At 56.2% G+C, this 16,366-nt stretch overlaps 1 protein-coding gene across 1 annotated transcript; it reads right to left on the reverse strand.

Annotated features, from left to right (window-relative positions):
- Positions 1 to 12,097, reverse strand: MEIS3 (Meis homeobox 3). The gene is made up of 13 exons (XM_082862529.1): positions 11,864 to 12,097; positions 9,864 to 10,045; positions 9,484 to 9,643; positions 9,337 to 9,387; positions 8,178 to 8,228; positions 7,848 to 7,997; positions 4,944 to 5,055; positions 4,613 to 4,761; positions 3,602 to 3,678; positions 3,304 to 3,362; positions 3,114 to 3,197; positions 2,692 to 2,761; positions 1 to 95 (listed from the first exon to the last, which is right to left on the reverse strand). Exons 1-12 carry the CDS (start codon positions 11,873 to 11,875, stop codon positions 2,712 to 2,714), a joined length of 1,137 nt encoding a protein of 378 aa, XP_082718655.1. The 5' UTR covers positions 11,876 to 12,097; the 3' UTR covers positions 1 to 95; positions 2,692 to 2,711.
- Between the last annotated feature and the right edge of the window lie 4,269 nt (positions 12,098 to 16,366).

Below are 16,366 nucleotides of genomic sequence, written 5' to 3' on the forward strand. Positions count from 1 at the left end.
GGGGGGGCCATAGGAGGTGGGGTCCTGAAGCCAGAGGGCCAGGCGTCGACCAGAAGCAGGTATGAACCTGGCAGTCACAGTCCAGAGGTTGGCGTCTGTGGAAAGGAGAGGAGAGGCCAAGTCAGGAGATGGAGAGGGCGTTTGGACTTACACCAGGCCTTCTGCGCTGTCCCCACCAGCCCCACAGTGAGAGGGACACAGAGAGAGAGACAGAGACAGAGGCAGAGAATCAGAACAGAAATGAAGGGAAAGAGACAGACAGAGATGAAAAAAAGACAAGGAGACAGTCAAGACAAAGAAAGAGATAAAGATAAGGAGGACTTCCCTGGTGGCACAGTGGTTAAGAATCCACCTACCAATGCAGGAGACACGGGTTCGAGCCCTAGTCCGGGAAGATCCCACATACCACGGAGCAACTAAGCCCGTGTGCCACAACTACTGAGCCTGTGCTCTAGAGCCTGTGAGCCACAACTGCTGAGCCCTCATGTCACAACTACTGAAGCCTGCGCACCTAGAGCCTGTGCTCTGCAACGAGAAGCCACCACAATGAGAAGCCCATGCACCGCAACGAAGAGTAGCCCCCACTCGCTGCAACTAGAGAAAGTCAGCGTGCAGCAACAAAGACCCAACGTAGCCAAAAATAAATAAATTAAAAAAAAAAAGATAAGGCGAGAGGGACAGACAGAGCAGGATAGAGAAGAGACATGGAGATAATCAGAGATGGAGATGTGGAAAGAGAAAGAATGAGAGAGACAGAAATAAAGGGAGAGACAAAGAGGAAAAGGCAGGGATTGGGAGAGACAGAAAAGAGTGGGGAGAAAAGGCAGCTTGCTTGGGGAGCAGGATAAGAAGCTCCCTCCATCACTCTTGGTCCCAGAGGTCCCCTGACTCTGGACCAGGGCTCACCTGTCTGCAGTTGGTCAGGGCAGAGCTGAGACCCCCCATGGACCTGCCGGGCACTGAACAAACCTCTCCTCCCAGGCTCAGGCCTCCAGTGCTCTCCAAGCCTAAGCCCTTGCAGGTCTCCACTCTCATATCCCAGCCTTTCTGTGGGCCTTGATTTCATTACTCACCCATTTGACACACCAGCCTCAGCCCAGCCCAGTCCCTTTGTATGTACGTGTGTGTGTAGTGAGGGACTGTCTTATAGCCTTTGCATATACTGTTCCTTCCTCTCCTGTCTCACTCCTCTTATTCTCCTGGTCTCAGCTCCAAAGTGCCCTCCTCCAGGAAGTCCTCCCTGAACACCCCAGCCTAGGCCCGATGCCCCCTCTGGGTTCTTCCAGTTCTTGGGTTCCCTCCTCCCAGCCCTGCCTACTGTAGGTCATTACTGTCTGGGGACAGATCTGTCTCCCCCACTGGACTGTGAGCCTCATGGGCACAGGCCTGGGTTGTCATGGTCACTGCTGTGTCCCCATCACCACCCAGCACAGGGCTGGGCACACAGTTGCTCAGGGAATGTGTATGGAATGAATGAATGAATAGATGCCAAACCGAGGAGTCTGGACCTCATCCAATGGGCACTAGGGAGCCACAGAAGGGTTTTAATCCAAGGAGAGTCAAGATCTGATCTGTGGGGCTTCCCTGGTGGCACAGTGGTTGAGAGTCCGCCTGCCGATGCAGGGGACACGGGTTCGTGCCCCGGTCCGGGAAGATCCCACATGCCGCGGAGCGGCTGGGCCTGTGAGCCATGGCCGCTGTTTTAGAAACTCCAGGCAGCCTCTCAACCCTGGGTGTTTGCACATGCTGTTCCCTCTGCTTTTCCAAGCTGAGTGAACCTGCACAAGTGAACTCTTCTCTCTGAGCCTCAGTTTTCTTATCTGTAAAATGAAAATAATAATAGCTTCTCTCTTTTGGGGTTATTGTAAAGACTGAGAAGATACTCTAGACTTAAGACTTGGGAGAGTAAAAGAATGCATCCTGCTACCTTGCCCCCAACCTTCTGCCCAGTGGCCTCTTATTCATCCTTCAATGCCCTACCCAGAAGCCACTTCTTCTATAAAGTCTTCCCTGATATCTCAGAGATAGCTGATGATAGCTGTGTTTTATTGTTTGAACTGTTGGACTAGATTGCCATTGGTTTCTAATGTCCACTTCCTCATGAGCCCAGCATCTTCTCAAGAGCTGGACCCTACCTGAGGCATGTCAATGTATGTTTGGAAATGTATGTAATATGTGGATGGGTGGATGAGTGGGTGGGTAGGTAGGTGCGTGAATGCATGGGTAAGTTGACAAGTGGGTGGACATGTGGGTGGGGGGGATCAATGTGGAGGTGGGTGAATGAGTGGGTAGATGTATCTTCTGATGGATGAAGGGTGGTGGATACATGGATGGATCCATGGGTAGGCAGGTAGGTAGGTAGGTGGATGAATGCATGAATAAGAGGGTGGATGTGTGGGTGGATGGATCAGTTTGGAGGTGGATGGATGAGTGGATAGGTGGGTGGATAGATGAATGAATGAGTGGATGAATGTATGTTTGGATGGATGAGGGGGTTGGTGGATGATTGATGGATGGATAAATATATGTATGGGTGAATTGATGGATGGATGGATGAATTGGAGAACCCTCAGTTCAGAGATGCAGGCTGACCCTGCTCTGGGTGGGCTCACTGTTGGAGTCTGGAGGTCTTACGAGGGGTTGAGAATAGCACAGTCTCCAACCTAGTGCCCCTAGACCTAGGACACTCACATTTCTCCTGACTCCAGCCTCTATAAATAATGCCACTCTCCTTCTAAGTTCAAACTCATCCCCATTGATCCTGGAAGACAAAAGAGGAGTGTTAGTGGTCTTCACCAGACACCCCCATATGCCCCACTCCCCCTTCCTTCCCCAGGGGACTCCTCTATCAGGACAAACTGAGTCATCCTTTAAGAGGGTGCTGGTCCTTTAAGGAAAAGTGGAGCTTTCCAATGGGTGGTTGAAGCCTGGAAGAAGCAAACTCTGGGAGGAAAGGTGGGGACCAGGAAATCTGCATTTGCATCTTCGACTCCCCTTTTAAGCAAATGAAGCAAGGTATTTTTCAAGAACTTAATCCCAGAAGGTGGGGCACATTGTTTGGAGGAGGGGCCTGGAGTGCTGGGGGTGTGGCTTAGTTAGGGGGCGGGGCTTACCTGGGGGCCTGACAGTCACCTGTGGCTGAGTCTCCGTGTAGGCCCCCATGGGCTGGCCCTCTGGGCTGAAGGCTGCACCCTGCCCTGCTAGGGGAGTTGACGGGTGCAGGCTGAGCCCCAGGATGCCCGGTTCAGGCTTTGATACTCCCCCGGGAACACTAGGCCCTCTCTTCCCACCTTCTCCCTGTACCTGTGCGGTTGGATTGATCGATCATTGGTTGCACGATGCGTCTCCGGGCATTAATGAACCTGGGAGGGGGCCATGGAAACGGAGGAGGGTGCAAAGAGGGAGTAGAAGAGAGGCAGAAATGAATACACAGGCACAGAGAGAGAGCAGGCAAGAGAGGACGGATACAGGGGCGGCAAAGCAGAGGCAGGACGAAGAGAGGCTCCGAGGGGCTTTGGGGCCTCCTTCAGCACCGCGGACAGCGCCCGGCCTCCCACCCCGGGCTGGCCCACGGACCGCCCAGGCCTCCGGTGTCACTCACCAGTTGTTGACTTGTAGGATGGTGAGCCCCGTGTCCTGGGACAACTGTTTCTTCTGCTCCTCTGAGGGGTACGGGTGCTGTGGCCACCAGCAAGAGTCACCCTGCTTGCCTGGTTGCCCTCTGATCCCCCAGGCCTGGCCTGCCCAGGTCCCAGGGAGTTGGTGAGCCCAGGCTGAGGCAAGGCCAGGACAGCTGGCGGCGTGTCTGAGCTTCTCCGTGTTCCCCGGGGCCCAATGGAGGGAGGCAGAGCCAAGCTTCGGGCAATTACACCGGTGGGTGTCCCCCAACCTCTTCCAGCAATTAGAGGCTAATTGGCCAGCTCTCATCAGGGAGGTGGAGCTGCGGGAGGGGGGAACTGGGGGAACTCCACCGCCCTGGGGAAGGAGGCAAAGCCCAGCACCAGCCCTCTCTGAGTCCGATAGGTCCTTGTGCATGTCTCTCCCCGTCACAATCTCTATCTTTCTCTGTGTCTATCTGTCTGTCTCTCCCCCAATGTGACTCAGTCTCCCCCTGTGTCTCTCTTGCTCTGACTCTGCTCTCCATAACTCCCCATCTCTATCTTTGTTTCGGCCTCTCCCTGTCTGTCCTCCTGTCTCCCTGCGGCAGGGTGGTTTGCTGATTAAGGCCAGACTGCCTGCATTTGAACCCACTTCTGGCTGTGAGACCTCTGGGCCTCAGTCTCCTCATCTGCGAAATGGAGCTAACGACATCGCTGTCCTCATGGGGTATGTTTGGCTGGATGGTGGATGACTGATGGGTGGGTGACTGGATGGGAGGGTCTGGGGTGGGGGAGAGGACTGAATGAGTCCAGAGCCCTTAGTGGCACCTGGCACACAGTGCTCATGGATGTTTGCTCTTGTCAATCCCCATCTGCTTGAGAGTTTCCCTCAATATTTCCCTGCTGCCTCAGTCTCCCGTCTCTGGGTCTCTCTCCGGGCCTCAGTTTCTGTGTAGCCATCCTTCTCCATCTCTCTCTCTGCCCACCCCGCACCAGGGCCCCAGGGCTCTCACCGAGAGGTGCTGGAACAACCAGGCTCTCATGATGTTGGTGGCCACCTTGGGGAAGATCCCTCTCTTCTTGTTCTGCCGGCGCTCGTGGTCCAGCTCTTCGTCCTCTCCCCCAGAACTGGGAGAGGCCACATTTGTGTCTAGTCCATCTCCTGAGCAGGGAGAGGCATGCTGTGCTGTGGACGGGAAAGGTGGGGGACCAGAGGGACCCAGAACTTTCCCCCAAGGCACCACTCCACACCCCAGTCATCCTTGCCCCTCTGGAAGTCCTACCTGCTGTCTAACTTCAATCCTCTGACTCCCACCTTTCCCCTCCACCTCTCAAGCTTCTCACCTTGGTCACTGGAGTTGTCACCACTCTGGGAGGCCAGGCCCCCGCTGGATGGACCCGGGGTCCCCAAATGTACAGACCCGCTGTCTTCTTGGTCTCTAATCCATGTAGTATTCTGGAAAATAAGACTTGGAAGTCAGTGCCAAGGCTTGGGGTATAATATACTACAGTGGCTAAGACCACGGGCTCTGGAGCTAGGAGCCCTGAGTGTGAAGACTGTGTCTGCCTCTTTCCTGGCTGTGTGTGACCTTGGGCAAGTCACTTCACCTCTCTGTGCCTCAGTTTCCTCCACTGCAAAAATGGAGGACAACCATCCCCACCCCCCTCACAGAGTGTGGTAAGGATTCAGTGAGTTAATTTACATAAAGGCACACCGCAGTCACTCAGGAAAGATGAGCTTGTACAGATCTCTGGCACCCGGTCAGAAATCCCGGGAAGCCAGCGCGCTTTCAAAATTCAAAACTTTTCATATCTTTAGGCAGTGCACACGCCACGTATTTCCTAACACCTCCACAGTGTCTGGGGCATAACCTCGTCATCAAACTCATTAACATTTCTGCAGCAAAATGGATGAATATTTAACTAAGTGGAATAAATAAAGGCTGTAAATAGCCTCGCAGTTCAGGTCAGATTTTGCTGCCAAATAAATCTGCACTAAACTTATGGGGAAAAAAACACCAACTTCTAGTTTTCAGAGATTTGGTGGTCTCCAAATTGCAGATCAGGGAGTCGGGGGTTGTATTTTCTTTATCCAAACTCCTACACACTTTGAGGAACTTGACAATGTGTTGAATTCACCCCCTGCCCCAGCTGTGTCCCAGGAAGCCTACCCACCTGCATAGATACATCATTTCTTTGTCATTTGGTTTAAGGTTCTTCAGTTGTTGGGAGGCAGACTGGGTGGAAGTGGGGATGGCAACAGCCGCCTGCTGTTGCTGAGCCCTGGGGTACACCCCTGCCCCTGGTGAATGTCCTAGACCCTGCCCTCTGCTTGGTAATTAGTCCCTCACCCCTGCAAATGGATGCATCACTTGTGTCCTTCCAGGGCTCAGCCTGAGACACGGCACCTTAGAGCAGCTTTCTCTGGGCTCAGAATATCTGTGTGGAATTTAGAGTTAGAGGGCTTTGGGGATGGGTTGTGTGCAAACGACAGAATCATGAGGCCTGAAGGCTTTTGAGCATTGCTGGAACTGTCACCCTGCCCTTCTGGCATTGGATCTGATCGGATGAGCGTCCATGTCAGTGTACCTGAAGCTGTCCTGAGACTGTCATGCAGCATGTAAGTGTGAATGTGCTTACGTCCGTGCCCGACAAGGCAAGGTTGTCCCTGGAGAAGAGGTGTCACATGGGCAGAGCTAAGACACGCAGCCGTATTTGAGCGTGGTTGTGTCACTCTCTCAACCGGCCAGGTGGCTATACCTGGCAAATGCAAGGCTACGTTTATTTTTCTAAGCTTGTGGCTGTAGTTCTAGGGGTTGGGGTCCTATTTGGGAGACAGTGTGTGGTTATCCTGAGTCCTGCATGAGTGGGCAGGCAGCTCCGTGATTCTTTGGCGGGGGATGGTGGCCAGGGGAGTGTGTTGGCAGCTGTGTGAAGATATAGACTATGGCTATGCCTCCGAGGGAGTTGTAACTGGTCAGCACACGCACATGGTGGGCTACTGAGCGGGTGCATAATACGGGCTGTGGGGCAGAGGGTCCCTGAGGCTCGTCTGTGACTGCTGTGTGCGCCTGCTCCAGTCTGCGTAGTCGTGGTATGGCCACGTGCCTGTATTTGGGTGTGGGTGTCATGTTGTATAATTGCTGTGTTGATAGTGTGACCGCCTTGTGGGTATGGGCCTCACTGGGATCCGCACAGCTGTTGTGTGATTGCTGCCTGGGTGCCTAAGTCTATGAAACTATAGTCTGATTGTATCTGAGACTGAATGAATCTGGGGCCACGTGGCCATTGAGTGGCAAGGTGTGTGCCCACACCTATAGTAGTCCAATTGTTAAGAGGTTAGGGTAGGACTTCCCTGGTGGCGCAGTTGTTAAGAATCTGCCTGCCAATGCAGGGGACACGGGTTCAAGCCCTGGTCTGGGAAGATCCCACATGCCGTGGAGCAACTAAGCCCGTGCGCCACAACTACTGAAGCCCGCGCGCCTAGAGTCCGTGCTCCGCAACAAGAGAAGCCACTGCAGTGAGAAGCCCGTGCACTGCAAGGAAGAGTAGCCCCCGCTCGCCGCAACTAGAGAAAGCCTGCATGCAGCAACGAAGACCCAATGCAGCCAAAAATAAAGAAATAAATTTATAAAAAAGAAAAAGAGGTTAGGGTAGCGTGTGCGTGTGTGTGTGTGTGTGTGTGTGTGCGCGCGCGCGCGCGCGCAGGCACTGTGGCTGCTCTGGGTCTAAGTGTGGCTGTAGCTGAGTTTATGTCGTAGGATCTGGGGCCATTTGGCTCCATCTCCAGCTGGGTGGCTGTTACGTTATTGAGGTGTGTGTACTGCACACACACACACACACACACACACACACTCTCTCTCTCTCTAGAACGGCAGTGTCTCAATCAGGCTGTGTGATCTATGATGCTATTATGCCGTTGGGCTGTGAGTGTTTAAGTACGTGGCATATGCTATCACCTTACTGTGAGTGTAATGGGTTTTGTGGCTGTCTGTGAACCTATGTGGGTGTAGCCAAGTCTATGTGTGGCATCTGCAGCTGTTGGGGTGTGTGTGCGTCCTGTCATCCAGCTGTATTGCAGTCTGTGTGGCTGTTGCATAGTTGGTGCCTGTCCTGTGGTCAGGCCATGTCTGACTGTGGCTGTCTCAGGCTGTGTGGTGTGTTGTGTGTGCCCTGATACTGGAACCCAGCTCTCTGGGCATGCCTTTGGTTTCAGGGCAATGCCTGTCGCCCCATCCTGGGGCCCACCTGATCTGGGAGGCTCGGGCAGGAGGCCGGGTAGTCGTCGAGATCCTCCCTGCAGCCGCCGTCCCGATCCTCGATGACCAGGTCGATGGGCATCTTTCCCTTGAGGCAGGTGATGTAGCGGTGACAGAAGTTGTCGCACAGGTCGTGGACCTGAGGGGGCACCGGGGTACTGGGGGGGCCACCCGGGGGCCAGGGCTGGGGTGTATAGGGATGGGGGTGGCCTTCTGCTCCAACTCTGGTGGGGAGAGAGCCTGAAGGAGGGGTGGAGGGGGCAAGAAGGGAAGGGATGGGGGGCAAGTGAGGGCGTGAGGGGAAGTGAGGAGCACTCACCTTCTCCAGCTCCAGCAGGTGGAAACGGAGCACTTGAATGGCTTGTATCATCTGAAAACAGAGACACAAGAGGGGAGGGAGAGAGGGAGCGAGGGAGCGAGACAGAGAAGAAGGAAGAGGAGAAGGTGAAAAAAGAGAAGAAGGAGGAGGAGGAGGAGAAGAGGAAGAAGAAGAGGAAGGAGAAGGAGAAGAAGGAGAAGGAGAAGGAGGAGGAGGAGGAGGAGGAGGAGGAGGAGAAGATGAAGGGGAGGAGGAAGAAGAAGAGAGAGAAACAGAAAAAGTGCATTGGATGACAAACAGAAAAAAGAGTGCAAAGAGAGACAAAGACAAAACGACAGGGGCAGAGAGAAATAGAGAACAGAGATGGAGACCCAGAATTAAGGAACAAGGGAGTGTGAGATTGAGATCAGAGACAAAGAAAGAGAAGCAAGAGGTGCAAGAGACAGAAGAGGACCCATCACAAGAAGAGTGAGCTAAGGTATGCTCTAATAATAGCACCACATCCTTTGCCTGCTTGCCCTTGGATCCATTTCCCACCCTTCACCTGAAAACTACATTTCCCAGAGTCCTTTGCCAAAGGGTTCAGCCAATAGGAAGCTCTGGTGGGAGCTGGCAAGCAAAAGGAAGGGACAAGTCGGGGTATTTCTCCCTCTCTTTCCCTCTCCTCCTTCTCTTCCCTTTCTCCCTCTTCTCTCTCCTCTCCTCTCTCCTTTACAGCTAACTGCTTTTATTCATTTTGATGTGAGCCCTGTTCTGACTGATAGAACAGCAAACACTTAATGAGTCCCCATTCAGTGCCAGGCATTGTGCTACAGGCTTGACTCTCCTTAACTCATTATACACTCGCAACAGCCCTACAAGATAGAAATTATTACTAGCTACACTTTACAGATGAGGAAAACGGGGCCCAGGGAGCTGGAACTGCTTGCCCTGGTTCTTAGAACTAGTAAGTATAGAGCTGAGATTCGAACTCAGGCCATCGAGTCCCTGTTCTCAAAGTCTAGGCTACACTGCATTGCAAATGGGCAACAATTATCACTATTTGAGGATGTGGGCCAGGCGGTCTCCTCTTTGCTCCCACAACCAATCCCAGGGCTATGGAGAGTGGAACAGGAGACCCCCTTGGAGGAGAAGGAGTTGGGGAGGGCCCAGGTCTCACCAGATTGTCCAGCTCCGGGTTGGAGGAGAAGAGAGGCCTCTCGGAGCGGACCTGGGAGAAAGAGAGAGGCCAGGGAGGGCACATCCCGTCTCCTGCCCACCCCACTTCACTGGTTCTCCTGGCGCACAGCGGATGGTGGGTGCCCACCTGCTTGGCAAAGGCTGCGATGTCCTCATTGAAGGAATCGGAGGAGCATACGTCACTGCCTGGGGGTGTGCCCAGCCCAGTCCCAGCCCCATCACGGGGAGAACACGTGGCCAATTCACATTTCTCAAAGACCAGGGCCAGCAGCGGGAAGAGCGGGTGTCTGGGGAAAGCAGGGGGTGAGAGTTCACGAGGGGAGGGCAGGGGGGCTGGGAAGTATGGCGCAACCGGGAGGTGGAGAGGAGACCCAGAGGGAAGAGGTGGAGAGATAGAGACAGAGTGAGACAGAGTCAGAGAAGAGAAACATATCCAGAGAGACAAAGAAACAGGGCGGGGGGCACATCCCGAGACCCCATGGAGCCCTCAGCCTTGTCCCCACTCACCCGTAGATCTCATCCTTCTCCCTCCTCAGGCCATCACTATCCAAGCCCAGGGGCGGGGGCTGGGGAGGCCGGTGGGGGCCGTAGGGCCCGGGGGCTCTCGGTGCCGAGGGCACTGCCTCCGAGAAGCCAGCCAGGGCTGCAGTGCTGTCCACGATGCCGGGGTAGTGGGGCAGCTCATCGTACTGGGTGGGGGGAGGGGAGAGGGGAAGAGCCCCAGGGACGTGTCAGCACCAACAAGAAACCTCCCTACCCTCGCACCCAGGAAATGCCCCCTCCTTGCCCCAGTCACCTGCCCTACTGTCCCCAAGTGTCCCAGCCTTGCTCCCTTAGGCCCCCGATGTCCCATGGAGCTGTCTGGGTGGGACTGAAGGCCCTGTCCTCAAGCCTTCCTTTGGACCCGTGGACTGTGAAAAATATCCCGTCAGAGATTCCCAGTGTGTGGGCAGGAGGGTCCAGGGGAGAGAGACTGACTCAGGTCTTGGATCTGAGGGTCAGGGTTGGGGGGGGTCAGGGATTGGCTGGCTGGTAACTGCTAGCTTCTCACAGAGAGTTAGGGGAGAGAGATTCAGAGAGAGGGAGAGAGATGTGAGAGAAGAGAGAGACTGGGAGGGAGATGCAAGAGAAAGACAGAGGGAAGGAGAGATTAGAGGGAGAGAGACAGAGGGAGGGAGAGAAATGGTGAGAGAGACAAAAAAGGTGGAGAAAGAGACAAGAGATAAAGAGAGATGTAGAGTCAGAGGGAAGAGCAGAGAGGGAGAGAGACACACACAGGGAGAAGATACAGGAGAAACAGGCAGAGGGAGACAGGGGGCAGAGACAGAGAGAGAGAGAGAGAGGCAGAGACAGAGACAGAGAAGGGGAGAGAGAGGAGGGGAGAGAAATCGATTCTCACTCGTGGGCACTGCCCATCAAAGCAGTTCATTGTTTGTACACAAATGTACGCATACAGTCTCCCCCGCTTCAATTTCATTTCACAGATGAATATGCACGTCTGAGTGCATCTTAACTTGTCACACTCCACTCCCCATGTGGACCCACCACACACGCGCACACACACACACACAGCCAAAAGCCAGGCGCAGGAATGAATGAGTGGGTGAATGAATCAATGCGCGAGACATTTAGCACAGTGCCTGGCGCACATTCAATAAACACTTGTTGAACCAAAGTATAACCCGGCTCAACCACACCAACGCACTTTTGCCAACAGCCCCAAAGAGAAATCACGCGTGAGATTTCTGTGTCCTGTCATCACAGAAGCACGCGCACCGGTGAAGCCAGGGGACCTTTAAGTCACCCATGTCCAATCCTTTCCTCGGAGATGAAGAAACTGAGGTTCAAAGAGGCAAAGGGACTGGAGAGGGGGAGGTACCAGTGTTCCTGCCATAGCGGGTGTGTGCACGGAGGGCTCTGAGTGTGTGCACGGAGGGCTCTGAGTGTGTGTGTGTGTCTTTCCTTTTCTCCTAACTTCTCCTGAGCACTGAAGTTAAATCCAACTGCCCCCCCCCACTGTTCATCGCACATCTCAGGATGTCCTCGAATCCTGCGGTATTCCTGCCCCCTTCCACCCCCAAAGGTGCCTGCTCACCTCTTTGCCTGTCTCTCCAACCCCAGGACAGCGGAAGAGAATCCCTTGGCCCTGCCTGGTGAGACCCACCTCTCCCAGCACTGTCCCCACGCCTAACCCTCTGGAGGACATGGAACAAAAGTAGACCAGGGAGAAGAATAGAGGAGGGACGAAAAAGAAGGGGGGGGGTAGGATAAAGGGCCTGAGATGGAGGGGAGACCAGGGGCAGAGAGGGGAGACTGAGGGGCAGAGAGAGGGGAGACCCGGGGTTAGGAATAGGGGAGATTCAGGGGCAGCGAGAGGGGAGGCAGAGAAAGAGATGGTGGAGAGAGCGGGATGGGCTGATGGGGGCCAGAGCTCCCCAGGGAGGAGATGGAAGTATGGGGGATGCGACCACCGGCCGGGGCACAAGATCGTCCGCCCTCAGACCTACCCTCCGGGCCATGGGCTGATGCCGGCGGCAGCTCCCGGGTCCCTCCAGGGCCTGGCCGGCGGGGAGGGCGCAGCCAGGGGCAGCGGCCCCAGATGGCCCGAGGGGCCGACGCCAGGGGGTGGGGCAGGAGGCTGGGTGCCCGGCCCCCCCACCCCCACCGCCGTCAGCGGCAGGCGCCGGGCCGTACGGAGGCTCCGAGCATGGACCCCCAGCCTCCTGCCCCCGCGGGGGTCACAGCTAGGGGCTCCTGCCAGCGAGGGCAGGGGCGAGAAGGCGGGGGAGGGCCGCCCGAGGCCCCCTCCCCGGGGCCCCCAGTCCCTCCCCCGGGTCCTGGGAGGATGGAACCAGCCCGAGATCCACAGACCGAGAGGCGGGGGAGAGGGGGGCGCGAGGGGGCCCGGCCCGGGGGGCGGGCGGCGGGCGGCGGCTCCCAGCGCGGTGCGGGGTCCCGGCGTTGGTGGGCCGGAGGGATGCTGGCGGCTCCGTCTCTCCCTCTCTCCCCCTCTCCCCCTCTCCCGGTCTCTCCCTCTCTCTGTGGTCACATCCGGAAGTTCCACAGCGGAGATGCTTAACCCACTGTCCGCCGGCGGCTCGGCCGCTGGAGGGGCGGGGCGGGGCGGGGCGGGGCGGGGCGGGAGCGCCCGGAGCCCCTCCCCTCCCGTCGCCCTCCCCACTCCCGGGGGCTGCGGCCGCTCTCGGGGGCGGTTTTTTGTATGGGAGTCTCGCAGCGTCTGGGCTGCCTCGGTCCCCACCCCTCCTGCCTTCCTCTCTCCACGTCGCGCGCTCGGGTCTGCTCCGCCTGTCCCCCTCCCGGCCGCCCCAGGTCCCTGTCTCTCTCTCTCTCTCTCCCCACTTTCCTCCTCCTTTCCACCCGACCCCGTCTCTCTCTCTCTCCATCTCCCTGCTTCCCTTTTTCCGCTAGGTCTTCGAATCTCTCTCTCTCCATTTCTTTCTCTCTTTTTCTCTCTGTCTCTGTGTCTGTGTCTCTCTCCCATCCTCTGCTCCCCACAGCTCTGCCCCGCTCCTGGCCGCCCACGCTCCCACTCAGGCCCTCTGATCAGTGCCTCTCCCCCTCCTCCTTCCCCTGTTCTCTCTCTCTCTCTCTCTGACTGGGAGACAGCTCAGAGGAGAACCAGAGGCTGGAAGTAACCAAACCCTATGATGTACTTTCTCTTCCTTCTCCAGCCCCGCCCCCCCCCCAACTTCCCACCCCGGGAGACAGGGACACTTGTGCGCTTGCCTGAAGCCATCTGTGTGTGTGTGTGTGTGTGTGTCCCCAGCTGTGTCTGTCTGTGTGTCTGGTTGTTGGATCATGCCTGGTGTGGGTGTGTTTTTTCTGTTTCTGAATATAGTGGGTGTGTAAGTGGTGTGTGTGCGCACGCATGCGCGCACATGCCTGGAAATACCACTCTGCCCCTCTGCCAATGTTTCACCTTTGCCTTTTGGAAGTTTCTTAGCCTGAAACCCCCTCAACAGCTCTCAGGGAGTTTGTGATGGCATCTCCAAAATTGAGGGTAAACGATGTGCCTGGTTACACATCTGCTGGAGAGCAGGTTCACAGCTTTGACCTGATTCCCGGAGGAGCCTGGGACCCAGGCAGCCTTTGAAACTGGTGTTCTAATGAAAGAAAGATTTCCGCGACAAAAGTGTATTGAGTGCCTACTGTGTGTTGGGTGACGTTCTGGAGATGTAGCAGGGAACAAAAGACAACCGTTCCTGGTCTCCTGGTGCTCACATGCTACTGGGGATGGTGTGGGGGAGAGAGATTTGTCCGGTAAATAAATGTGTAAATATAAAATCATGCCTGGAGGTGATAAGTGCTCTGAGACGAAGCAGAATAAGGACAGGGGGATGACAAAAGCTGGACAGGGCAAGTTCTCAGAGGAGGTGACATCTGAGCAGAGACCAGAAGGAGGGGAGGGAGGGAGCCACATGGATGTCTGGGGAAGATCATTCCAGGCAGAGGAGTGGCAGGTGCAAAGGCCCTGGGGCAGGAATGTTTTGGAGGCCAGCAAGGGCAGGAGAGGGCATGGGGCTGGGGGGAGGGAGGTTGATACCCCTGGGATTCCTCCTCTCACTGGCTTTTCTACAGTAGTGTCTTTAGCCTCTGGTGGCCGCAGATTCCCGAGGGGATGTATAAGTGGGTATCAAGAGGCCTGGGAACTCCCTCAGGTTGCCTGGCAAATTATGGTCTTGGTGCTTTTGTGTTTTTTTTAGGGAGATGGCCCAGAGTTTTCATCCTATGATCAAAAAGGATACTTGACCCCCCAAAAGTTACAAACCATCACTCCAGAGTAAGAGCTCCAGAGAGAAATGAGACAGAGATCCGGAGAGAAAGGGACAGAAATTGGAGGAGGGGACAAAGACCCAGAGAAAGGAGGGCAGAGATGGGAGGGGGAGACAGAGAGAGAGAGAGAGAGAGAGAGAGGGAGGGAGGGAGGGAGGGAGGGGGGAGGGGGAGGGGGAGGGGAGGGGGAGAGAGAAGGGGGTTGAGAGGGCAGGCTGCAAGCCGTACACCCACCCCTGCTGGGCTCTCTAAGGATATGTTTATGGCCCTCATAAACAGCTCCACCTCACCCCACCCTGCTGCTCTTACCTCCTCCCAGCTTGTGGACCTTAAGCCAAACCACCCAGGCCAGGCAAGCGGGTGAGAGAGCTGCAGCTACAGCATGACGGACTGAGGTTAGGGCAGCAGCGGCACTTCCCAGAGGGAGAGGGCAAGTTGGAGGGCTCTGGCTGAGGACGAGGATGATGGCCCTGGTCACCCTCAGGCCTGGGGAAGGCCGTTCCTCGTCCACCCAGGATTCAGCGTCACCTCCAGCCCACACCCCCATCTCTGTCTCTCCCTGGATCGCTTTCTCGCCGGTCCTCACTCTCTCTGTCTCATCCAGGATCTCCATCCCTGTCTTTCTCTGTGTCCCTGACTCTTGTCCTTGGACCCCCCCTCGGCACACCACCAACCTTCCTTCCTGGCTATGCCTGGGTTTCCTCCAGGAATCTGGGGTCCAGACCCACCTCAGACCAATTCTTCCTTCCCTAAGCCTCAACCTCCCCGTCAGCTGGATGAGCCTTGGGCCTGAGGAGTGAGGAGTGATGGCGAAATGGTTAAACTGGTAGGTGCCAGGACTCTGGGCACCTGGTCTGAGTCCGGTGTCCTCAAGCCAAAGGGTGCTCCCCCTGAAACTTTCCCACGCATTGTCCCTCGGGTGATGCTGGCCCTTTAAGGCAGGCGGAGGGGCAGGGGAGAGCCTTTAATCACTGCCACACACACCCCGCCCCCCAGATAGGGGTTTTGGGGTTTTGGAGCAGAAAATTTATTTAAATAACTTTTTAATTAAAGATGCAAAGCTTTTCTGGGTGCACCCCCTCCGCTCCCAGCCGAGGCTTAGGGTGCGGGAGCCAGGGGTCTGGGCCCCCAGCCTCTCTTTGGGTCTTGGGGGATGTGTGTTGAGGTCCCCTGGCCCAAGCTGATTCTGGAAACAAGGAGGGTGGCCTGATCTGATGTGGGGGGGCAGGGGGCGGTAAGTGGATGGAGGGGAGGAACCAGCTGTGTCTTAACTGGATGGCGGTCTTGGTGAAGCCAATGGGGGCAGGGCGGCTGGGGAAAGGCAGAAACAGTGGCGCAAAGAGGGAAAGAAGGAAAGGGGGTCAGACTGAGGCCCAGAGCGAGCCGGACAGAGGAGGGGGTCGGGGGGAGAGGGAGGGAGAGACAGAGGCAGAGAAGACAGGAGACAGAGACCAGAGTTACTCCTTGCATCACTCAGCCCCCAAACAAGGAGGAAGGGCTTGAACTCTTGGGCATAAATCTTTTTAATTAAAGAGAAGAGCAAGGGGAAAGCAGGAGTGTCTGTGAGAGAACCTGCTGGGGAAGGCAAGATACTGGAGGGAGGAGGCAGGAAGCTGGTTTTCTCACTCCTGCTGCCTCCATTCTGTCTGACACACACACACGGACACACCCTGGCCCGTCTCTCTCAGACCTCAGGCCTCCTCTGCAGAGCTGGTTTCCCCCAGCCTGGCCACCAACCTCTCAGTGGCTGGGCGGGACCCTGTTGCTCTCTTCGGTCCCCCCACCGGAGCACGGGCCACGGGGGCTGTGCCCACCAGGCAGCGGCGACCCCCAGGGAACCCCAGGGGTCCCCAGGGTCTGCGCTCCGAGGCTGTGGGAGCCGAGGGAGCGAGCGAGGACCAGCTCAGGGCCCCCCATCTTCCCTCGTGGGCCTGCGAGCTCTCCACCTCAGTTTCCTCTCTTTCTCATCAGCTGCGTTCGCCTTGCCCTCCTCCCCCACTCCTAGTCTCTCTCCAAGGGTCTGTGTCTCACGGGTGGGGAAGGTGGATCCTACACGAGGGGGCCTCTGCGTCTCTGTTTCGGTCTTGGGTGTCTGTCTTTCCAGCTGTTCGCCTCATGTGTCTCTCCCTCTGTATTTTTGTCTCTCTATCTCCGTGTCTCTCTTTCCCTGGGCGATCTCTCTGTGTCTCTGTCTCCATCTCTCTCTCTCACTCCCA

Source organism: Leucopleurus acutus (assembly GCF_964270905.1).
Source record: "Leucopleurus acutus genome assembly, chromosome: 20".
Classification (NCBI taxonomy): Eukaryota; Metazoa; Chordata; class Mammalia; order Artiodactyla; family Delphinidae; genus Leucopleurus; species Leucopleurus acutus.

Coding starts and splice junctions, on each gene's coding strand:
- MEIS3 (XM_082862529.1), bottom strand. Junction 7,998..8,177: donor ACCTGCTGGAGCTGGAGAAG/GTGAGTGCTCCT, acceptor GTGCCCCCTCAG/GTCCACGACCTGTGCGACAA. Junction 3,198..3,303: donor CGATCAATCCAACCGCACAG/GTACAGGGAGAA, acceptor CTCCCCTAGCAG/GGCAGGGTGCAGCCTTCAGC.